This window comes from Scyliorhinus torazame, chromosome 14 (genome assembly GCF_047496885.1).
Source record: "Scyliorhinus torazame isolate Kashiwa2021f chromosome 14, sScyTor2.1, whole genome shotgun sequence".
Taxonomy (NCBI): Eukaryota; Metazoa; Chordata; class Chondrichthyes; order Carcharhiniformes; family Scyliorhinidae; genus Scyliorhinus; species Scyliorhinus torazame.
Window position 1 is genome coordinate 39235880 of NC_092720.1, and position 25392 is coordinate 39261271.

The 25392-nt window shown below is 45.5% G+C and overlaps 1 protein-coding gene across 2 annotated transcripts in view; it reads right to left on the minus strand.

Moving 5' to 3' along the window:
• rhbdd1 (rhomboid domain containing 1) overlaps positions 1 to 24812 on the minus strand; it is a 70646-nt gene extending 45834 nt beyond the window's left edge. Inside the window, exons 1-5 of one of the 2 annotated variants that reach the window (XM_072473988.1) lie at positions 24682 to 24812; positions 11969 to 12507; positions 10650 to 10782; positions 8009 to 8097; positions 92 to 142 (exon numbers count right to left, since the gene is read on the minus strand). In XM_072473988.1, the coding sequence (XP_072330089.1) occupies positions 92 to 142; positions 8009 to 8097; positions 10650 to 10782; positions 11969 to 12401 (706 nt within the window). In that variant the 5' untranslated portion in view covers positions 12402 to 12507; positions 24682 to 24812. Of the gene's footprint in view, positions 1 to 91; positions 143 to 8008; positions 8098 to 10649; positions 10783 to 11968; positions 12508 to 15508; positions 15626 to 24681 lie in introns of those variants that run through there. The other variant, XM_072473989.1, reaches the window with a different exon arrangement.
• Between the last annotated feature and the right edge of the window lie 580 nt (positions 24813 to 25392).

Here is a 25392-nt window from a genome sequence, read left to right on the forward strand (position 1 = left end):
AAGCATTTTCACATTACTTTTCTCCTTTCACCTCTAGATAGGGAATGGAATGGGAATTAGAATTAGAGGAGGAAAAAAAATTAAAACTAACCTTGGCTATCGAATCTGTTTTGTTGTCTAGAATAGGTACTCGAAAGACCATCTGTCAAATAAGATATTGCATAATTAATCGAAACTGCTTCGACTATCAGTAAATTGAGTATCACACACCCAACAAAACTGGTCATCCAAATTGCCTGCCAACATTATTTGGTCAAAATTTACACTATATTAATTATCTTTAGTGTGGCTTATCTACAATTGTTTTTCCTCTCCAGTAGTGTTAAGATTCATCGTCCAATGGAATACAAAAATTACGGACACACTTCAATACATTAATATCCTGACAGGGTAAATTTCCTTGAAGGTAATTTATACCCATCAAGTACAAAAGCCACTTATACTTTGCTCTTAAGAGTGTTATTTTAAAATATCACAGGTGGTGGTGTACAAGTCAACCTTCGCTCCAAAGACAGGGGATGACTTGTACGCTCAGTATAAAAGTGAACTGCTGGCGTGCATGGTCACCATCTTAATCGTTTGCCATGCACGATCTGCTGTGTTGAGATGAGAATTAGACTCCTGCGCAACTTTGCAACACAGCCTGTAAATAACTGTTGAATACTTTGCATCCATTTCTAAATAAAATATCCATTTGGGGGGTGAAAAGTGAGACCGACTATTAAAGCATGTCGTGGCTGAAGAGGCGGGACGAGTTATACATCGCGATTTATGGTAAGGGATAATCCTCAAGGCATATAATCACAGAATCCCTCAAGAATCCCTGCAGTGCGGAAGGAGGCCATTCAGCCCCATCAAGTCTGCACTGACCCTCCGAAAGAGCACCCCACCTAGACAATTATGGTCAATCCACCTTGCCTGCGCATCTTTGGACTGTGGAAGGAAACCCATGCAGACACAGGGAGAATATGCAAGCTCCACAGTCGCCCTAGGTCAGAATAGAACCCAGGTCCCCGGTGCTGTGAGGCTAACCACTGTTCTGCCCTGCAAGCCAACCTTTGAAGTCTTGATAAATCCCACCCAAAAATTACATGAGGAAAATGGCATAAGGAATTTTACTGGCCCCATCACAAGATCACCCAATGGAAAATTTCTCATGAATACTCGGTACAGCGCAGAATTGGGTAAAGAAAATATTGGCCTCAGAAATCCTTGGGCATTCGAACAGATCCACACAAGACCATAATAAAAGGTCATAATTCGAACATGCTGATTTGTGGCACCAATTGTGGATTCTGGGATGGCCTAGTGAGAGCAGACCTTCTACCCAGATCAACAAGACCATCAAGACTTCCAGTTGCAGCCATGCCTGAATAGGTTGCACGTTCGGCAGCTCCCGCCGGGAACGGACTTTAGGGCTCTCTAGAGGGGCCCCAACGGCACTTGTTCGACGGCTTCCAGTGTGGGAAGGTGACAGCAAGGTCCCCCCGACAGTATATGGATTAGACCAGGAGTGGAGCGGTGAAAAAAGAGATCTTGGAGCAGCGAAAAGTGAGAGGGAGAAAAAGCAAGATGGCGGCGGATGGAGACCAAGAAGCATGGACGCAGTGGTCGCAGGAGCAGCTTAAACGCTGCTTTGAGGAGCTGAAGACAGAAATGCTGGCGCCAATGAAGGCGGCGATTGAGAAGCTAGTGGAGACCCAGAGGGCGGCGATCCGGGAGGTGCGGCAGAAAGCCTTGGAGAATAGGTCGAGAAGGAAGAATCTTCGGATTCTGGGTCTCCCTGAAGGAGTTGAGGGGCCCGATACCGGGGCATATGTGAGCACGATGCTCAATTCGCTGATGGGCGCGGGAGCTTTCCCGAGGCCCCTGAAGCTAGATGGGGCTCATTGGGTCCTGGCAAGGAGACCCAAGGCCAACGAGCCGCCAAAGGCTGTAGTGGTGAGGTTTCACCGCTTTATGGATAGAGAGTGTGTCCTGAGATGGGCCAAGAAAGAGCGGAGCAGCAGGTGGGAGAACACGGAGATCCGAATCTACCAGGACTGGAGTGCAGAGGTGGCAAAGAAGAGAGCTGGCTTTAAATCGGGCCAAGGCAGTGCTCCATCGGAAGGGGGTGAAGTTTGGTATGCTGCAGCCAGCGCGATTGTGGGTCACATTTCAAGATCGGCACCACTATTTTGAAACGCCCGAGGAGGCTTGGAGCTTTATACAGACTGAAAAGTTGGACTCAAATTGAGGGTTTGTTGTTGTGGGGGGGGATGTTTGCTGTATATATGGTTTTAACTACGTGTAGGGAATGTTCCCTTGGTTGGGTGTTGATTGGGGATGGATGAAGGGATTTGATGGGGAGACTGTGGGAGAGGGTGGGCGCCGGTGTTGGAGGGAGGGGAGGCCCGGGGATGGGGGAATTGAGATAAGGCCGCAAAAGGAGCTGCGCCAGAGGGGGCGGGGCCGGCTCAGGAAAGCGCGGGCTTTTTCCCGCGCTAGGGAAGGACGGCGGGGGGGGGGGGGTCGGGGGAGCGCGCACTGACTGCTAGGGGGGATTCCCACACTGGGGGGGGGTCGATGGGAAGGCGGGAGAGGCCGGGGTCAGCAGGAGTCAGCTGACTTACGGGAGTGTTATGGGGGAAGCAAAAGAGCTAGATATGGATCTAGAGGGGGGAAGGGGGGGGGGGGTATAGGGTTACTGCTGCATTGGCCAATGGGGAACTGGAAATAGGAGAGGTGGTCGGGGCGGGGGTCCGCCGTCTGGGGGACTGGAGGGTGCGGGAGGTGCGGGCATGTGACTGGCCTAGAAAAGGAGATGGCTAGTCAGCAGGGGGGGGGGTGAGAAGCCCCCCAATCCGGCTGATAACTTGGAATGTGAGGGGCCTGAATGGGCCGGTTAAGAGGGCCTGAGTGTTCGTGCACTTAAAGGGACTGAAGGCAGACGTGGTCATGCTTCAGGAGACACATTTGAAGGTGGCAGACCAGGTCTGGTTGAGAAAGGGATGGTAGGACAGGTATTCCATTCGTGGCTGAATGCGAAGAACAGAGGGGTTGCAATACTGATGGGGAAGCGGGTGTCGTTTGAGGCCAAGAATATTGTAGTGGATAATGGGGGTCGATACGTGATGGTGAGCGGTAGGTTGCAGGGGGTGTGGGTGGTACTGGTAAGCGTATACGCCCCGAACTGGGATGATACCGGATTTATGAAGCGCATGCTGGGTCAGATTCCGGACCTGGAGGCAGGAAGCTTGATAATGGGGGGGGGGGGGATTTCAACACGGTGCTGGATCCAGCATTAGATCGCTCCAGATCCAAGACAGGGAAGAGGCCGGCTGCGGCCAAGGTTCTTAGGGGGTTTATGGACCAGATGGGGGGAGTGGATCCGTGGAAGTTTGCTAGGCCCCTGGCCAGGGAATTCTCATTCTTTTCCCATGTACATAGTGCCTACTCCCAGATAGATTTTTTTGTTTTGAGTAGGGCGCTAATCCCGAAAGTGGAAGGAACGGAGTATTCGGCCATAGCCATCTCAGACCACGCCCCGCACTGGGTGGAGCTGGAGTTAGGAGAGGAGAGGGACCAGCGCCCGCTGTGGCGTCTTGATGTGGGATTACTGGCGGATGAGGAGGTGTGTGGGAGGGTACGGGGGTGCATTGAGAAATACTTGGAGGCCAAAGACAACGGAGAGGTGCAGGTGGGGGTTGAAGTCTGGGAGACGTTGAAGGCGGTGGTCAGGGGAGAGTTAATCTCCATTAGGGCCCACAGGGAGAAGAGAGAGGGCAGGGAGAGGGAGAGGTTGATGGGGGAGATCTTAAGTGTAGACAGGAGATATGCAGAGACCCCCGAGGAGGGACTACTTAGGGAGTGGCGAAGCCTCCAGACGGAGTTTGACCTGTTGACCACAGGGAAAGCAGAGGCACAGTGGAGGAAAGCACAGGGGGCGACGTAAGAGTGGGGGAGAAGGCGAGCCGGATGCTGGCACACCAGCTCCTTAAGAGGGTGGCAGCGAGGGAGATAGGTGGAGTCAAGGATAGCAGGGGGAATACGGTGCGGAGTGCGGTGAGAGTAAATGAGGTATTTAAGGACTTCTATGAGGAGGTGTACAGATCTGAGCCCCCAGCAGGGGAAGAGGGGACGTGACGATTTTTGGATCAACTGAGGTTCCCGAGGGTGGAGGAGCAGGAGGTGGCTGGTTTAGGGGCGCCAATTGGGTTGGAGGAGCTGGTTAAAGGATTGGGGAACCTGCAGGTGGGGAAGGCCCCGGGGCCAGATGGGTTCCCGGTCGAGTTTTATAGGAAATATGTGGACCTGCTAGGGCCGTTGTTAGTGAGAACTTTCAATGAGGCAAGGGAGAGGGGTCCCTGCCCCCGACAATGTCCGGGGCGCTGATCTCGCTGATTCTGAAGTGGGAGAAGGACCCGCTGCAATGTGGGTCGTATAGACCGATCTCGCTCCTCAATGTGGATGCTAAATTGCTGGCAAAAGTGCTGGCTACGAGAATTGAGGATTGTGTCCCGGGGGTGATTCATGAGGACCAGACGCGATTTGTAAAGGGCAGGCAGCTAAACACTAATGTGCGGAGGCTCCTCAACGTGATTATGATGCCGCTGGTGGAGGGAGAGGCGGAGGTAGTGGCAGCTATGGACGCGGAGAAGGCCTTTGACCGGGTGGAGTGGGAGTATCTTTGGGAAGTGCTGCGGAGGTTTGGGTTCGGGGAGGGGTTTATCAGTTGGGTCAGGCTCCTATATAGAGCCCCGGTGGAGAGTGTGGCTACGAATCGGCGGAGGTCGGAGCACTTTCGGCTGTACCGAGGGACGAGGCAGGGGTGCCCCCTGTCCCCCTTGTTGTTTGCATTGGCAATTGAGCCTTTGGCCATGGCACGAAGAGAGTCCAGGAAATGGAGGGGGTTGGTCCGAGGGGGAGAGGAACATCGGGTTTTGCTGTATGCGGATGACCTGTTGCTGTATGTGGCATGTCCAGTGGAGGGGATGGTGGAGGTCATGCGGATCCTAAGGGAGTTTGGGGACTTCTCGGGCTATAAGCTCAACGCAAGGAAAAGTGAGCTCTTTGTGGTGCATCCAGGGGACCAGGGAAGGGAGATAGACGACCTACCATTGAACAGGGTGGACAGGAACTTTCGGTACTTGGGGATCCAGGTGGCTGGGAGCTGGGGGGCCCTGCACAAGCTCAATTTGACGCGGTTGGTGGAGCAGATGGAGGAGGATTTCAAAAGATGGGATGTGCTGCCACTCTCGCTAGCAGGCAGGGTACAGTCGGTTAAAATGATAGTCCTCCCGAGGTTTCTCTTTGTGTTCCAGTGCCTTCCCATTGTGATTACCAAGGCCTTTTTTAAACGGGTAGGTAGGAGCATCATGAGTTTCGTGTGGGCAAATAAGACCCCAAGGGTAAAGAGGGTGTTTCTGGAGCGTAGCAGGGACAGGGAGGGCCGGCGCTGCCGAATCTGTGCGGCTACTATTGGGCAGCCAACGTGGCGATGATCCGTAAGTGGGTAATAGAGGGAGAGGGGGCGGCGTGGAAGAGGTTGGAGATAGCGTCCTGCAGGGGCACGAGCCTGAGGGCGCTGGTGACGGCACCGCTGCCGCTCTCGCCGACAAGGTACACCACGAGTCCGGTGGTGGCGGCAACGTTGAAGATCTGGGGGCAGTGGAGACGGCATAGGGGCGAGATGGGAGCCTCGGTTTGGTCCCCGATTCGGGAGAACCATCGGTTCGTCCCGGGAAGGATGGATGGGGTGTTTCGGAGCTGGCATCGGGCAGGGATCAGAAGAATGGGGGACCTGTTTATAGATGGGACGTTTGCAAGCCTAAGGGCGCTGGAGGAGAAGTTTGGATTATCCCCGGGAACTGCGTTCAGGTATATACAAGTGAGGGCGTTTGGGAGGCAGCAGGTGAGGGAATTCCCGTTGCTCCCGACACAGAGGATTCAGGACAGGATGATTTTGGGTGAATGGGTCGGAGCAGGCAAGGTTTCGGCGATCTATCAAGAGATGAAAGAAGAGGAGGAGGTTTCGATGAGGAGTTAAAGGGCAAGTGGGAGGAGGAGCTTGGGGAGGAGATTGATGAGGGTCTGTGGGCTGATGCCCTGAGTAGGGTTAATTCTTCCTCCTCTTGCGCCAGGCTCAGCCTAATGCAATTCAAGGTTATTCACAGAGTGCATATGACAGGGGCGAGGATGCGTAGGTTCTTTGGGGCGGAGGACGGATGTGGGAGGTGCTCGGGGAGTCCGGCAAATCACGTCCACATGTTCTGGTTGTGCCCGACACTAGAGGGGTTTTGGAGGGGTCTTGCGAGGACTATGTCCAAGGTGGTGAAAGTCCAGGTCAAGCCGAGTTGGGGGTTGGCATTATTTGGGTAACGGACGAGCCGGGAGTGCAGGAGGCGAAAGAGGCCGGTATCCTGGCCTTTGCGTCCCTGGTAGCCCGGTGGAGGATCTTGTTATTATGGAAGGACGCAAAGCCCCCCAGTGTGGAAGCCTGGATAAATGACATGGCAGAGTTCATTAAGCTGGAGAGGATAAAGTTTGCCTTACGAGGGTCTGTGCAGGGGTTCTTCAGGCGGTGGCAACCGTTCCTAGACTATCTCGCGGAGCGCTAGGAGGTCAGCAGCAGCAGCAACCCGGGGGGGGGGGGGGTCTCTTTCGGGGGGGTATTTGGGCGGGTGGGGGGGGGGGTTTCCCCAAGGGTACTCTTGAATGTCATATGGGGGGGGGTTAATATATGCGGGAGAAACCCAATGTATAAGTAGTTTATTATTTTTGATTGTGGTGTTTGTGTTCCTTCTTTTTGTTATGGCGGGGGGGGGGGGCTTGTTTGTTAAAAAATTTTGTTGGAAAAATTTGAATAAACATTTTCTTTTTTTTAAAAACAAGACCATCAATATGGAGGGTGAAATCTTTGGAATTCACTCATTTGAAACCTTGTGTAGTAACAGTAGAGATACATCCAACTCCCCAAACACTTGACAGGAATAGAGCAAACATGGAGAAGCAGGCCTGGATCTCTGCACAAGAAGGCTCATTTTTTTTATTTAAAAAAAATGTAAAAGGTGCCATAATATTTGTTTTAGGAAAGCAGCACTTACCCACCCTACCCCCAAGCTGACCACTTGATTGGTTACAAGGAGCCAACTGCTCGGCTTACCCGAGATTAGGGGTCTGTAACCTATAGCTCTGGAGCCACATGTGGCTCAATAAGGACTCGTGTATGATTCCGAACCATCAATCAAACCCATTTGTATTGACATCAAATTGCTTGGTTTTTTTTTCAAAATCCACTGACTGGGTCATTTTAAGACACCACAAATAACTGGGTGAGGTGGTGGGGCTACTGGAAGAGGTGGCTAGAAAAAATGTAAGGAGAGAAGGTCACCTGATATGTATTGCGATTGTTATTATTTGGCAAAAGTTTTTTAGTGTTAGCATGTAGAAAGATAAATAATCTGAGATATATATCAATTCTCTGATCATCTAATATTGTCTCATAAATAGTTTTAAACTTTTTAAAAATTGTTTATTTTTAAAAAACAAAATTCTGAAAAGCGGCTATGGCATTTTAAAAAAAATTTAAAGTACTCAATTTTGTTTTTCGATTAAAGGGGAAATTTAGCGCGGCCAATCCACCTACCTTGCACATCTTTGGGTTGTGGGGGTAAGATCCATGCAGACATGGGGAGAATGTGCAAACTCCACACAGACAGTGACCCGGGGCCGGGATCGAACCCGGGTCCTCAGCGTTGTGAGGCAGCGGTGCTAACCACTGCACCATCCCAGCTCCGACATTTATGAAACAGAAATTACATTCCCCCCTTTCCTTTTTGTTTCATTCTCCAGCACAGTCTATGGTGGTCTGGGATTAGTGATTTACACCAAAACTTTATTAGGTACAGTGCCCTGTGGCCAGTTAGAAAGTGCAAAATGCACTTCCAGTGTCTAACTAAATGGTGAAAGGATAAAGAGCCAATAGGGAATTGTGTTGTGACCAAGCAGCAAGGATTGGTGCACCCACCTGCACACGCTTCCATCAAAATCTTCAAGGGTCCTTTGGTGTACAGTAACCCAACAAGAATGCCAGAAAGATGGCCAACAAAAGATGATCTAGAGAGAAAAAAAAATGTTTTTATCAAGTGCATGCTTAAAGTGACATTGATTGAACAGTGTCTACATAACAGTTACTCTGTCAATTTCAATTATGAGCTCTATAGTCCAGCTGTTTTTTTAAATTGTGTTAATGTTAAAATGAATAGAAAGGCACTTCTGAAAATTCCAATTTATCATAAAGCAACCAAAGTGATTACATTCCTTCTTACAGCAACTCATTAAATGAAATGCTACAACAAAGGCCTTTCTATTTTACAGACTGTAAAACAGCTGGAAAATCTCATCCACAGTAAACATACCACTTTGGAACAAAAAATGTTTTATTGAACTATTGCTCTGTATATCTCCATAAAACAGGTCAAGTCATTAAAACGGAGACTACAACTAAACCGTTACATTGCCCTCCAATTATTACCTTCTCATCAAAACAAACTTTTATCACTACCCCAAATGCTGGAATCTTTTAAGCCATGCAATTTGTTTTATTAAGAGTATAGCTGGACGCAAATGTGAAAGTAACTATAGGCCCGAGCATTCACATCAGGTTCGCCAAGGGGTTATTGAATGAAAACATGGTTTGTTTGCCAAATTTAGAACGGGATGTTCCGGTCCCGCCAACGGCTGCCGGGAAAAGGGTGTATTCAATGGGGGAGCCCCCCCCCCCCCCGCTGCTGAGAAACACGTGGTGGGAATTCACTGTCAGCAGGAATGCCCACAAAATTCTGGCCTATGTAGCTCGGGCTTGGCTGAGATGCCTCCGAACGTAACAGCTATTGACCCACCTGTTGGAGCTCAGACATAAATAAGTTACTTGAACAAGGTACAAGAGAAAGCAGCACCAATCCGCAGCAAGAATGGTTTGGAAAGAACCGGTGGGAGGAGGAAGTATGAGAAGAGAGACACTGTCTAGGATTTTCTGCTCCGGGCCCCAAGTCCCCGGACGGGGCAGGAGGTGAGAGTATTTTCTTCTACAGAGCCCAGTGAGAAATCACGTGATGCTGGGCTCATTGATAATGCAGCCAGGGGTTTCCCACCCAGTGAGTTGCAAAGGGGCAGCTATCTCACACCCCACATCCTGTAAGGACTCCATCCCGTTCTTCCAGTTCCTTCACCTCCGTCGCATCTGCTCCGCGATGTCACTTTTCAAAAGGGTGCTGGCGACATGTCTTCTTTCTTCCTTAATCGTGGTTTCCCACTCACTGTGGTCGACAGGACTCTAAACCATGTCCGAAACATCTCCTGCACCTCTGCTCTCACCCCTTCCCCTCCCTCCCAGAACAACATCCCCCTTTGTCCTCACTTTCACCCCACCAGCTTCCGCATTCAAAAGGATCATCCTCTGCCTGTTCCGCCAACTCCAGCATGATGCCACTACTAAACGCATTGTCCCCTCACTCCCTATCAGAATTCCGCAGGGACCATTACCTCCGGGATACCCTGGTCCACTCCTCCAACACTTTACCTTCTTCCCACCGCACCTTCTCATGCAATCGCAGAAGGTGTAATACCTGCCCCTTTACCTCCTCTCTGTTCACTATCCAAGGGCCTATTTAGGGGAGACAGAGCTTCACGTGATCTCCTTCAATCGGCATGTGCAATTCACCTAACAAGCACGTCTTTCGGGACTTGTGGGAGGAAACCGGAGCACCCGGAGGAAACCTATGCAGACACAGGCCGCACAGACATTGACCCAAGCCAAGAATCGAACCCCGATCCCTAGCACTGCAAAGCAACAGTGCTAACCACTGTGCTACCGTGCCGCGCAGATGACTAACAAAGCTACACCACCTGCGTTTCCTTTCTGTCTATCCTTCTGAAACATTGAATACGCTTTGATGTTCAACTCCCAGGCCTGGTTTCCTTGCAACCATGTCTCAGTAAACGCATCCGAATCATACCCCTTTGTTCCTATTTGTGCTGTTAACTCATTACTTTTTTTATTCCAAATGCTACGCACGTTTAGATACAACACCTTTAAGTTTGTCCTATTATTAATTTTTTCTGCTTTTGTACGATTCCCTGGTGTAATATGACATTCACACACTAACCTCCACCCCATACACGTTAACGTGCACATGCCCTCTCTCACATGCTTGTTAGAATCCAGTAGCAGCAGAAAACAGGATTCCACCGTGCAGTCTCAAACAGATCGGCATCAATTTAACATTTAATGAAATTGTGAAAAGCATCCAGGTGGAAGCAGCACGAGTATCTTGTGCTCCCCAAGGTCATCATCTGTTATTTGTCTTAGAACACCTTTGCTTTTAAAGTTTAATGATGTCTGTTCGAGACCTTTTCCCTATTCCAGTATTAAATGAATCCCGGAAAAATACCATTTATTGTATCCTGGAATTACAATTAGACCAACAAGTTAGGGCTACGCTATAATTGCAAAGAAATTACATTAAAAAGCCAGCAACCTGATTTTTAAAAAAAAAAATAATTCAATAACTATTTGTTTTACAAGAAGAATTGGAGTAACCCTTTGGGAGTGAATGCAACATTTATTAAAAGTAATTTACGGTGTCACAAATTGTGTACTTACTTACCCTGGGGCAATCAAATGAATTGCCACCAACTCAGCCCAACACGCATACTGTTTCTGTACTGGGATGCCCATCACGTAGGTGATACCTCCAGGGCTGTCACAGTTATTCACAACTTTCAGGGCAAACAAAACACCTGAAACAGAAAGAGAATAAATATACTCCAAATGAGCCACAATACTTCCTTTCAAGTCCACATACTATGTGGTTATTCCATGGATTCTGCAACGACATCAGTCATTTTAAACAGTTACCTGATCTCCAGATGCTAAGACATATACAATTTTTAGGAAGTCAGGCCAGGCCCAGTTTTTCTCTATCTGCCTCTTGCCACTGGTACATAAAAGCAGCCCAAGAATGACTCATTTTCTGATTGCACCACCTCTCGGTTGATGGCCCCCCACCGAGTGCCTCTTGGCAGCAAATTTCAAACGGAGGAACGGCTGCATGATGGTTTTGTAGGCACAAGCTCTCAAACCTGAACCATCTTGTTTCCATTAAATTGACACACCCTGCTGTGTAAAACAAAGCCATTTCCTTGCAGGAACCTCAAAGCTTGCACCCCTCTCCCCTTCCAAATCTCATAAATAATGGCGTGGCAGCTTATGCATCAAATTGTCTTTCCCTATGAGAGGCGGATTGCTTCTATCAGATACATCTCCCAGTAACATAATCAAAGACTGCAAACTATTCTATGGAGGTTCAAGGCTCGACTCAATCTCCTGCCATTTTAGTGCAAGTGATTTTGTGCGACAGTTGTGCCGCAGAAATAAAATCTTGGAAAATTTCCTTACATGAGGGACCGAGTGCCAAAATACTGAACATTCTCTTGTCAGAACGGAGTTGGAATCGGGAGCAGCCTGAAAGGATGAAAGTCTTCTCTCTGTGTTGGGTGTAAAAGCTCTCTCCAGTGCGGCCAATATCAACAAATTCTCTAATGAATGCCAAACCATAGAAGAAAACTGTAAATAATGAGATAAATTGACAAACCTATTCAGAGGGATTGAAGGTGGCTGGTATGTGAAGCTGAAAACTTCACAAGAATAGGAATGCGCCATTCAGCCACTTAAGACTGTTCCACAGTCAATTCGATCACGGTTGATCTGGAACTCAAACCCATATCCTTTATCCCCTTACCCAATAAGAAGACACTAATGTTAGTTCAGGAAAGATGTTAGTTAATACTAAATGTGATAAATGCATTCAAATGAAATTGAGAACTTGGCACACTTGTTTAGACAGGAGTAGGAAAGTCAGTGGCTAAAATGTTGCTACACTCATCCTGGTGAGTGTGAACTTCAGCAAGAAGCAAACTTCCTTACCTGAGAAACCAACCGCACATTGGAATTTATAGGAGTGGTCCTTCATCACTTCTGCAAGGAGCATCTCCAACACCAAGTAGACCACTCCAGTCATTGCAGAGAACACAGACAAAATGTAGGCAAACCACCTGGTGCCTAGCCTTTGCTCCAGTTTGATTCCTTTGTATAGCAGAGACACCATATTGAAATATAAGTGCCAGTCGTCAGCATGGTGAAATACTGAATAAAGAAGACGTCCCCAATCTTGTCCATTCCAGATTTTATCCACACTGATGCAAACATCCATTAATGGCTTAATTGGTAATAAGAACAGATAGATATTCAGCCCCATTGTTATCAGTGTAGCCGGTGGAATATTATCAAAGCCTACTTGAAATAACTGGCTTACTAACAGAAGAAGTCCCAAATTTACTCCTCGCTGTCTGGGCTGCATGCTTCCCACTGTCAGTGGATAAACAGTATGAACAGTGATGACGGTTCTTTGGGTTAGTTAATACTGTATTCGGCAATGAAGTTAGCTGAAGAATTGTCACTTTTACCTGAAATTACAATAACAAAGTGGGAATTATGCAGAACACATGTGCATTTTTGCTTTTGATGAAAATATTAACGAGCACAAGAAATTTAAATTTAACATGTTAGTAAAAAGCAAATGCTGCTCCGCTCAATCGTTTTGGCGTCATCATCTATCCAGCTCAACCTTCCTAGTATGTAAATGGCAACAAATTTTCCAAACTGTTGGTTAACTAAGTTGATCTTTATTGTGCATCACTGACGTTATTGACACAAATATTCTCTTGGTGGAGTGTTAACTGTAAAAGAAAATAAATCGCACAAAGGTTTGATATAGTAAATTAGGAAGGGCGGCAGGCTAGCACAGTGCCAGGGACCCGGTGTGATTCCCAGCTTGGGTCACTGTATGTGCGGAGTTTGCACTTTCTCCCCGTATCTGCGTGGGTTTCCTCCGGGTGCTCAGATTTCCTCCCACACGTCCCGAAAGATGTGCTGTTAAGTGAATTGGACATTCTGAATTCTCCCTCAGTGTACTTGAACAGGAGCATGGCGTAGTGTGGCGACGAGGGGATTTTCACAGTAACTTCATTGCAGTGTTAATGTAAGCCCACTTGTGACACTAATAAAGATTATTATTATTCTAATAAAGACTTGGAAGGAATGGCAAGAGATATTTTATGGACAGCAAGTACAGTGAATTAATCAGATGTGCAGGAAATGCAAGGGTCATAACACTGGCCAGAACATTCCGCATGCCCCCATCCCCGGGGCCAAGGGCAGGACCAGAAGATACAGCCAGCAGCAAAGGCCGGAAAATTCAGCCCACTGTGTAATTAAACTGTTTACATTGTGACTACTCTGCCTGGCAACTCAATTACAAGCACCCAATTGTCTGTCAAGATAAGAATTGTCCTCTTGGTCAGGTATTGGTGAAAAATTATCCTTACCTTTGAGACAGTTAACAGGAATGATCTACCCTAATGGTGAAAGAGGAAGATGTGGCATAGTGGGAATGTCACTGGATTAGTAATCCAGCAGCCCAGGTTAATGATCCGGGAACGATGGTTCAAAATTCACCAAGGCAGCTTGAACTTAAATTTAATTAATAATCTGGGATTGAAAAGCTGTCTCAATAATGATGACCATGAAACCTTTGTCATAAAAAAAAAAAAATCTGGTTCACTATATCTTTGTCTAGCCTACATGTGGCTCCAGACCCACAGCAATGTGGTCTTCTGAAAAGGTATGGCTAGCCACTTGGTTCAAGGGCAATAGTGAACAAATGCTGGCCTTGCTCATGACACCCACATCCCATGAATGAATAAACTTTTAAAAAAGGAATGTCCAGGTATTTGCTGCCCAGTTTTAGTCAAAAGCAGAAAAAGGACTCGGTTAGTCATTCTGCAGCAGAAAATGGTCTGAACTCTTACACAGATAGAACCAACGGTTCAGATCCAGGAGGCTCCCAGATATTTTGTCCAATATCTGATAAATAGAAATAACTGCATTCAAAGCACTTCTATATATTAAAAACTAGAAACAGGATTGATCCTCACTGAACTCATCCAAGATATTATTTTTTCAAGTTCATGGAAGATAAATCAACCTTTTAGTGACCTAGTTTGGGCTATATAAGCCATCTTATTAATAGGGAGGTTATAGAAATAAGTTAAATAACCCCAGAGATATTTGTGTGCAACAGGAGGAAAGCAGAAGTTTATACCACATCTGAAGCAAAATTAGTACGAAATGCACCATGTTCTATATGAAAATGACATTCTCAACAGGATTAAGAGCACATCAATTCTCCCACTCTTGACATATACACTGTGGATTTAAGCCATAATCAATCAGTCAGCAATGAGAGCATGGTTGTTTAACACTTTTGCTTCATGCATTTACTTTACATTTTGGTTCTTGAGACAAATTCAAGGCACTTTGCACATTTTTATAAATATTTGAAGAAATGAAACTAGAGGAAAAGAATCAAAGACCAAGAGAACTGCAGCTCTAAAGATTGTGAGGAATCATAGAATCTCCACAGTACAGAAAGAGGCCACTTGGCCCATCAGGTCTGAACCAAACCTCCAAAAGAGCACCCTACCGAGGCCCATTCCCCCGTCCTATCCTCATAACCCCACCTGACCTGCACATACCGGGACACTAAGGAACAATTTAGCATGGCCAATCCACCTAACCTGCGCATTTCTCAACTGTGGGAGGAAACCGGAGCACCCTGAGGAAACGCTTGCAGACACGGGGAGAAGGTACAAACGCCACACAGTCACTCAAGACCAGAATTGAACCCAGGCCCCTGGTGCTGTGAAGCAGCAATGCTATCCAATGTGCCACCATGCCAAGGAATGGCCTTTGATGCAAAATCATTTTTTTAAAATCGAATTCAAGCACTCAGCAAAAATGCATGAGGAAGTATTACAACCACCACAAATGTGGAGTATTCTGAACTTCCACCCACTCTTGTTATCATGAATCTTTATACAAAAGAGAGAAGCAGAATGGAAGTCTCCTCTGGCTCGATTCTTTTTTTAAGTGGTCTAAAAAAACACTCAAATTGAGCCAGAGAATGATGTACAAATCCTAAAACCTACTGTTGATATGTCTGGATTTTCATCCTGTAAAGACTGCAGGTTTGTCGGCAGGTGTGCTGGCAATTTTGCGCTACAGGGCGGCATACCCATCTGCCAGCATCCTCCCCCCTCTAACCTGCTTCTGGGGAATGGGGTGTTGGCTGCTCACTACCTCGAACACTCCCTCTGACCCTCCCTGCTGGGGGGAGTCTCTTTGCTGTCCTTAATTGGTCGTAGCTCCTGGGTGTAGCCTCTTCACAGGCTGCTTTCTCCAAATTCTTCCTCAAGGCCCTGCCGCTGGCATTTACGGGTTCCTGACAATATTTCAGTCTGATAGCAGAGTTGAGACTTAGGAGCAATGATTCCATGTACAGAAAGATTAAAAGTCCACAGACACACGCCCAAAACTCTAAGACTTAGCAGGAATCCTGAATGTTACCTCGCCTGAGAAATTTACTTCAGAATGGTGAGTGCAGCTGTGGCTGTATGTGATGAACAACCAAGATGATCTTCCATTAAGTCAAATATTCTGTTGCATATTAGATATCTAGACAGCCACAAATTGGTATTTTAGACATGATACAAATAATTAAGTAAAACTTCCATACATGAAAATACAAGGGGAAAACTGTCAGAGCCCTCCTTAGTGAGGACATCAAAACAGTTGTGATGCAAGTGCTTTGTGTGTGATTAACTACTGATGCCGAGACTGCAAGGATCTGAAATTACATTATGGGAAAATAGTTAACAATTGCTTAACTGCTATTTTAGTGGGTGTATCAGCTATTCTGAAATAAATAGGTTAACATCTGTGTACATAGTAGGAATTGGAATTTCAGAATTCCTTAAGCATTGTACGCTAGTATCCCATAATGTAATTTCAGGACCAAATTATTTAAATGCATTAATTTTTTCCTCCCAATACTGCTATTTTATTCAGTTATTGATTAGTCTCTGAGCCATGCGTTTATATTCTAGCCTGTAGATCATTCCAAGGTATTCAATATCCCATTCTGAAGTTAATGCCTTTGAGATCTGTAACATCGAAGTATTGCAAAACTATAATCCTGCTCCCATAATGCTTTATGTTCAGTTACTCACAAATAAGACAGAGTAGAATTGCTCCAATGATCCAGACAAAGGTTTGAGATAATGCAACAATAACTTCTTCAGGATTCCAGCCATGAACTGACAGAAGTTCTTTTGTTTAAAAAGCCATTAGTAAAAGGACAGGATTATGACAAGAATACATTTGGATATTGTTACAGTAAAGGATAAACAGATGTTTTAAAATGAGGAATGTCAGATCATTATTTGAACAAAGCTCCCTTTTGAGGGGGAAAAAACACGACAGGCAACCTGTTTGCTGTTCGTGGAATGCAATTCCTCCTTAAAATGGATGTTTTGAGAAGCTGTCTGAAGTTATCCCTGTTTTGGTCAGCATGCCTTGATTAAATAACAGACCAAAGACACTGGGTGAATTGTTCATTTTCTGCAAGAGACTTCCCAAGTCCTGCTGCCACCCCGAAATGTACAAATATTAAGAATACCCTTCAGGCAAACTAGCTGCGTTGACTGAGCCTGCCACGTGCCTGCATATTTGTGCACTGACTCAAAAATAAATTGAAGTTGGAAAAAAAAGAGTTCCATGAATAATCGTGTTTGTTTCGAGTGCTGTGTACAAGTGATTTTTTGTTAGCAGTTAAACCATTTCAGAAATGTGCTTTGTGAATATTCACCCCAGTCTTCAATATCTGAAACTGTTGCACATTGTGTCTATTACTGCCTGCAAGATATTGTACATATTCCAAGATAATCGTAACCCTTCCCCAGGTCGGTTTTAGACAGGCAACTTGAAACTTGTGTACCCAGATGTTATGTGAGAATTAATTTACACACGTTTTACAACAAAATAAAAACTGGGCTATAATTCTAACATTTAAAAAATGGAATTTCTTTAAAACATTGGTCCCCAAATTCGCAAAGGTTCACTCCAGGTCCAAAACATCTGCTCCAAATCAAGGGAACCTGATGTCCATGATACAGTGTTACTGAGCATCCACCCAGCTTCCCTATTAGCAGAAAAAGGATTATTTCAGGGTGTTGTCTTAGCGTCACATTCCAAAACAGAGACTGCCTAAATAGACTCCACTGGAATGCTCATCAGTCTTCTTGGCCATAAATAAGAATGAAGTTCAGAAGGTTAAAGTATAAACTACAAAAGCAACAGATTCCTAGGAAGAGATTTAAGGCAGCATCCATGAAGGAGACAAGAGACAGAGCCTGTCTCACAAGATAAAATATCACATTCTGATGCTGTGTTGAGACTCAAGATCAATGGCTCACAAGAGCAACTAGTCATGCAAATTCTTTGGGGCTTTTCACAGTAATTTCATTGGAGTCTACTTGTGACAATAAGCGATTATTGTTATTATTAAATTCCTGTAAGCAATTGATATACTAAATACCAGACTCATCAGCACCCAGTCACTGTGAAATAAGGATATACATAAGCTATTGCAAATAAAAATCAAAAGCTTTGCGAGTTGGAACATGATAGAAAAATCAAGAGTACTTTCTAACATTGTCAAATGGGCAAGAAGAACCTATTCTAATTTGCTTGGCAGCCAGGTTTATAAATGCACAAAAATGCCCATTACCAAGGGGCTGGTGTAGCACAGTGGGCTAAACAGCTGGCGTGTAATGCTGAACAAGGCCAGTAGCGCGGGTTCAATTCCCATACCGGCCTCTCCGAACAGGCGCCAGAATGTGGCGACTAGGGGCTTTCACAGTAACTTCATTGAAGCCTACTTGTGACAATAAGCGATTATTATTATTAAAACAGTTTCCAAACTAAACGACCGAAAAATTCACTCGGGTGTAGTTTTTTCTTGGTCAATATATCAGCATTCTCAGGAACAGGTGTATTGAAGCTTCGCAGCTAGAAAGGGAGCATCTCTTTCAACTCAACGAGAAGAAAAGCCATAACATGAAGTAAGGGGCAGAGAAGGCTAGTGCCAGAAACCTTTTAAAAATTAAGAGAAGTTTCCGAGAAGTCTGAAGTTAAAGGAACAAAGATTAACTAGAACTTGAATGGAGTACTGTTCAGAAAAGACAGGCAGAACTGAGAAGGAGTTGGATAGTGAGAAGCCAGAAAGATATCTAACCAAGGTTTGTGAGATCTCACTACAGTTTGAGAGACATTAGTTCAAATAATTGTGAAGCAATCGGTGGCTTGTTTGTGTAAAAGCATTCAAGGCAAAGGGAATCCTGAAAAGAGAGAGTTGGGAAATCTGGAGGAAGATCCTTGTTAAAACGGTGGAGAGAAAGCTTTGTTTGAAAGGATAGCGGAAAAACCTGGAGGTGGATTCTTGATGAAAACAACTGATTGAAAGCATTGTTTGAAAGAATATTCTAAAGTGTGCCTTTTTGAGTGGAGTTTGGAAACACTCATGTGTGACAATTATCTGGGCGAAATGGGAGGAGAAATTCATAGATCTGCCATTTGGTTTCAGAGTGGGATCTTATCCTTGAAACCTGTATAAATTTGCGAAGATAAGGGGGTGAAGGGATATTGTATTATAACCAAACTTTCCATGTTTAATAATTTTTTTTTCTTGTTGTTAAAAATTAATAGGCAGTCCTGTAACTTGGTTCCTCAATGTTTTAGGTCAAACGTTACGGTCTTCTGAGCCAGGGTGCCCTTCTGAGACTTTCCCATCAAGTACTAACATCAACTGGGATTATAACAACATTGTCTTTTCATAATAACACCCCGTGTGCCCACTCAGATCTGACGCAACGCTAGAGAGCTTAGTTGCACATTTGGAATACATCAAGGCAAAGGCAATTCATTCATCACCAAAAAATAGTGTACATGGATATGAAGGTCATGGACATGAACTTTTAGATGGTGACTTGCCTATGCAACTGCTGTTATTATCCTTCTAGTTTGTTGAGACTGCAGGTTTAAAAGGTGCTGTTGAAGGATCTGCAATACTTCTTTTATATGGTATACACTGCTACCTTGGTGCACCGGTGGTGACTGGGGTGCTGATCTGCCCTAGATAGTGATGGAGCTAGTCACCTGAGTAAGGAGTATTCCATCACAGATCTGAGTTTTGCCTTTAAAAAAAAATTTAAGTTTCAAGTCTTAAAAATAATTTATCTCCCATTCAAGATGGAGACGAAAGTTTTTTTTCTCTTAGAGGGCCTGTGGAATTCTCTTCCTCAGAAAGTAGTGGAGGCAAGAGCACTGCATATTTTTAAGGCCGAGTTAGATTAGCTCCCTCGTCAACAAAGAATCGAAGGGTATAGGACAGAGACAGGAAAGTAGAGTGGCCTCAATCTGATCAGACATATTTTTAATCAAAATGGAAGAGCAGGCTTGAGGGCTGAACGATCCACTCCTGCTCCTAGTTTGTATGCACACATGTCTTGTAGATGGCAGACAGGCTTTGAGGGGTTATGAGATAATCTAATTGCCACAGAATTCCCAGCCTCTGACCTGCTTCTATTTATATGGCTGGTTCAGTTACATTTCTAGTTAATGGTAATGTTGATAGTGGGGGATTCAGCGATGATGCCATGGAATGTCATGGGGAGATGTTAGATTATCTCTTGTTGGAGACAGTCTGTGCCTGACACTTGTGTGGTGCAAATGTTACTTGTCACCTTGTTGAGATAGTAAATCAGCCACAATCTTACTGATTGGCAGAGCAGGCTGGTGGGGCCGTATGAATTACTCATGCTCCCTTGTCTTACGTTGTTATATTCTTATGGTGTTATGTTCTAACTCTATCAAGCAGTACAGAGGCTGCAATGTGGTTTAAGGTGGCAGTTCGTCATCACCTGCTCAAGCGTAGCAAAGGACAGGCTATAAACGCTGAAAATGACCACTTCCTGGAATTAACATATACGTGTTTATTTTTTAATACATGTTTTTAAAAGCATTCAGTCCAGGATACATGGGATATATTTTCATCCCTGACTGATAGGCCATGGGGAAATCAATACAAACAATCTCCATAAAGTTACATTTGCACCGACAATGATATTTTTCCAATAAGAGAGAATCAAACCATCACGCCTTAGCATTCAATGACATAACCATCACTGAATCCCTCACTATCAACATCCTGGGGGTTACCACTGAACACAAACTGGAACAGCCATATAAATACTGTGGCTAGAGCAGGTCAGAGGCTAGGAATCCTGTGGAGAGTAACTGACCTCCTGACTCTCCAAAGCCTGTCCACCACCTACAAGGCACAAGTCAGGAATGTGATGGAATACTCCCCACTTGCCTGGATGAGTGCAGCTCCAAATATACGCAAGAAGCTCAACATCATCTGGGACAAGGCAGCCCGCTTGATGAGCAGCCCTTCCACAAGCATTCACTCCATCCCCCACCGATGCACAGTAGCAGCAGTGTACCATCTACAAGATGCACTGCAGAAACTCTCAGCTCCTTAGGCAGCTCCTTCAAAACACATGACCACTACCATCTAGAAGAACAAAGTCTTTTTTTTAAAAAACCATCATGTATACTTTAATTTCAAGAAAAGGACAGCAATTTTACCTTTAATGGTCTAACTTACAACTCTAATAAAGTAAAATTCTTCTTAAAACTGGCAATGCCTCATTTTATTATTCTCCTTGTTTTCAAAACCCTTAATGATCTCTCCCCTCCCTGGCTCTAAAATCTACTCCAGGCCCAACTATTCCCCCAACTCCCAGATCTATGCACTCTTCTAATTCTGACCTTTTGTATATCCCGAATGGTCTTCACTTCAGCTGCCCGCTTTTGGTCACTGCCAGCTTTTGGTCACTGCCTGAATAATGCCATGTTCCATGTGAGATTTTGTTTCTTAAGGCTCCAGTGAAGTACCTTGGTATATTGTGATTCATTAAAAAGGTGCTACATAAATATATGTTTTTGTTACCCAACATCTGCCTGTTTTTCTTCAGAATTAATGATACCCCAGAAGTGAAAGTGAGGCTTTGAAAAGCTTTTAGAACATGATTAAAAGACACATTCCCATTTTGAGAGGAATGCCTCTGTTGTTTTCATTCCATTCCTCACAAGTTGTTATTCTCACTTTTACTATTTGAATCTTTTGCCATTCCCTTTTTATTCCTTGATTTCATTCATTGCTTCTTAACCTGCGGCTCAAATTTAAAAAAGTGAAAACTGCTGCAACAAAAGAAAATTTGTGAACCCTTGCTTTTAGTTGTAGGCATTCCATTTACTTAAGCCCATCTTGTGGTTCCCTGGGTTAACGGTACAGATTTATTCACCGAGTTCGCTCCCAGTGTCACTTTGAATTCAAGGTCGCAAGATTGCTGCATTAACTGTGTGTAAACATGGGCCTATATTCTCTCAAGTTTAGCAGAACAAGAGGCAATCTCATTGAAATGTACAAGATTCTGAAGGTAGACAAGCACGGAGACATGGCTGGGAAATCGAGAATTCAGGGGCACAGTATCAGGGTGAATCATTTAGGACCGAGATGAGGAGTAAATTATTCACTTAAAAGGGTTGTGAATCTTTGGAATTCTCCCACATTAGGTGTGGATGAACCATTATTGAACATATTTAAGACAGATAGAGTAAATTTTGAGAATCAAGGGCATGGACAGCAGGAGAGAAATCAAACTGAGGCAGATCACCCATGATCCTACTGAATGGCTGAGCAGAGTTGACAGGCTATATGGTCTTCTCCTGGTCTTTATGTTCACAGAACAAAATAGAATTGTTACAGTGCCATTTGGCCCATCACGTCTGCACTGGCTCTCCAAACAAGTATTTTGGCTTAGGGACATTTCCCAGCCTCTTCCCCATACCCCTGCACATTACTGGAGTTGAAACAGCAATCGAATGCCCTCTTGAATGCCTCAATTGAATCTCCGTCCGCCATACTCCCAGGCAGTGCACTCCACTCATTGTGTAAAAATGTTTTTTCCTATCACATTGGCTTCTTTTGCAAATAATTTTAAACCTGTGCCCTCTTGTTCCTTTTACATGTGGAAACAGTTTCTCCCCATTTACCCTGTCCAGCCCCCTCATTATTTTAAGATTCTCTATCAAATCGCCTATCAGTCTTCTTCTCTCCAAGGAGAAAAGCTCCAACATCTCCAATCTATCCTCATAACTGAAGTTTCTCACCCCTGGAACCATTCTTGTAAACCCCATCTGCACTCTCTCCAATGCATTCACATCATACACAGAAAATAGAAGCAGAAGGAAGGCCAATCTGCCCCTTGAGCCTGCTCCACCATTCATTATAATCATGGCTAATCAAGTTTCAATACCCTGATCCTGCCTTCCCCCCACATCCCTTGATCCCTTTAGCTCCAAGAGCTACATCTAATTCCCACTTGATATTACACAATGTTTTCACCAACTACTTTTTGTGGTAGTGAATTCCACAGATTCACCACTCTCTGGAAATCAATTTCTCCTCATTTCAGTCCTAACTGGGCAATACTGTAGCACAGTGGTTAACACGGTTGCTTCACAGCACCAGGGTCCCAGGTTCGATTCCCGGCTTGGAACACGGTCTGTGCAGAGTCTGCACATTCTCCCCACATGTGCATGGGTTTCCTCCGGGTGCTCCGGTTTCCTCCCATAGTCCAGAGATGTGCAGATTAGGTGGATAGTCCATGCTAAATTGCCCTTAGTGCCCAAAAAGATTAGGTGAGGTTACTGGGTTATGAGGATAGGGTGGAAGTGTGGGGTGCTCTTTCCAAAGGCCGGTGCAGACTCGATGGGCCGAATGGCCTCCTGCTGCACTGTAAATTCTATGTTCTGTGTCCTAAAATGTTTACCCCTTATCCTCAAACTATGACCCCGAGTTCTGGACTCCCCACCATCGAGAACATTGAGTCTACCCTGTTAGAATTTTATGAGATCCGCTCTCAATCCACTTTCACTCTCCCAAATTCTAATTAATGTAATCCTAACCGATTTAATCTCTCCTCATATGACAGTCCTGCCATCCCAGGAATCAGCCTGGTAAACCTTTGCTGCACTCTCTCCATCACAAGAACATCCTTCCTCAGATAAGGACACCAAAACTGCACACATTACTCCAGGTGCGATCTCACCAATTCCTATACAATTGTAATAAATCATCCCTCTTCCTATACTCAAATCCTCTCACTATGAAGGCCACAATACCATTTGCCTTCTTTACTGCCTGCTGGACCTGCTCACTTACTTTCAGGACTGATGTACGAGGACACCAAGATCTCACAGAATATCCAGCTCTCTCAATTTACACCCATAATCAGCCTTCCTATTTTTGCTACCAAACTGGATAACCTCACATTCATCCAAGTTATACTGTAGCTTCCATGCATATGCCGACTCATTCAGCCTGTCCAAATCCCACTGTAGCATCTCGGCATCCTCCTCACAGTTCACCCTCCCACCCAATTTTGTATCATCTGCAAATTTGGAGATACAATGTTCCCTCATCCAAATCATTAATAAGGCGAACAGTTGGGGGTCCTCCACTAGTCACTACCTGCCAATCTGAAAAAGACCCATTTATTCCAACATTTTGCTTCCAGTCTGCTAACCAGCTTTCTATCTATCTCAAAACACTACCCGCAATCCCATGCGCTTTAACTTTACATAGTAATCTGCTATGTGAAACCTTAAAGTCTAAATAGACCACATCCTCCAGGTCTCCCTGGTCAACTCTACTAGGTAACTCTTCAAAGAATTCTACTAGATTTGTCAAGCATGATTTCTCTTTTGTAAATCCATGCTGTCTGATTATACCAGTGTTTTTCAAATGCGGTGTTCGGAAATCCTTGATAATGGACTCCAGCAACTTACCTACTACCACTAACCTCACTGGTCAATATCCTTCCCATAGTCTGGCACCCTGAACTGTACACAATTTTCCAGCTAGGGTCTAAACATTGTCTTGTATAATTTAAGCATAACCTTTTGTATTTTTATGCTCCTTTGAATAAAGCCCAGAATACTATATGCGTTAACAGCTCTCTGCACCAGTCCTGCCATCTTCAATTATCTATGCCCCGGTCTCTATGACTATGTCCCTTTGAAGATCTAAACCATGCTCCTCAGCAGTTGACAATACTTCCAACGTTTGCAGAATACCACAAAACGTGGAACAGTCCCCTTGCAACCAGCCCCTGGGTAACATCACTACAGACCTTCCCCCAACCTGAAAAATATCCATTGGCCATCACTCCCTGCTTCCCATTATACAGCCAATCTCGTTAAGTTCTTAACAGCAATCTCTGACTGTACTGAGAGAGAAGGCAGTTGGAACTGTGGCATGTGAAAGCAGTCACAGATCTTCCGCCAGTTTCAAACGAGGAAATTTGCGAGGGGACGGGCAGAACGCCACAGTTTCGAGCTGACCACAACAGCTTCCCCCCTGGTTAAAGTGTGATGTTGGGCGGAGGTGCGTCGACACACAAGTCCCGGGTCGAAAGCGAAAGTGGTTAAGCGGGACTTTGGCCGGGGGGGGGGGGGGGGGGAGAGGGGTGGTTGCGCCCCCGCCCCGCCCCGCCCCGCCCCGCCCCGCGCGCGGGGACCCGGCCGTTACCGTTTGAAAATACCGTACTCACTGTGACGTCAGAGGGAGCCAAACCGTCAGTCGGCGTACGCCCGACCAATGAGCCAGCCCCGCGACCGCGGCGAAAGGTTCCGCGTGCGTGACGCTGAGCTCCAGCTGACGCAGGACGGCGGAGGGAGGAGGAGGAGGCGCCTTTATTCCTCAACCCCCGCCCCGCCAAGCAGAGAGGGACACGTCAGGAATCAGACCCAAACTGACTGACAGGCAAATCCCTCTATTCGGTGCGGGCAGAAAAATTGCATCAGCCCCCGGGGGGGCTGTGAAATGGTCACAAGCCCCATTCAGAAGTTTACACGGCAAGAGCGGACCCGGCACCACCTGTAGAGGCAGAGAAGACAAGAGTCCATTTAGCTCTCCATCAGAACTGAAGAGAGGGAGAAATGTGTAAGATGTTGAACTGTAGCTGTGAGAGATTGCAACAAGCTGTTGGCCACGTTGAGAACAGGAGATGGCGGGGGCGGTGGTGGTAGTTATTGCATTGAGACAATAAATGTATGGAAGAGTAAATGCTGGAAAATCTCAGTAGGTCTGGCAGCATCTGTAGGGAGAGAGAAAAGAGCTAGCGTTTCGTGCTTTGTCATTGGACTCGAAACGTCAGCTCTTTTCTCCCCCGACAGATGCTGCCAGACCTGCTGAGATTTTCCAGCATTTTCTCTTTAGTTCCAGATTCCAGCGTCTGCAGTAATTTGCTTTTAATAAATGT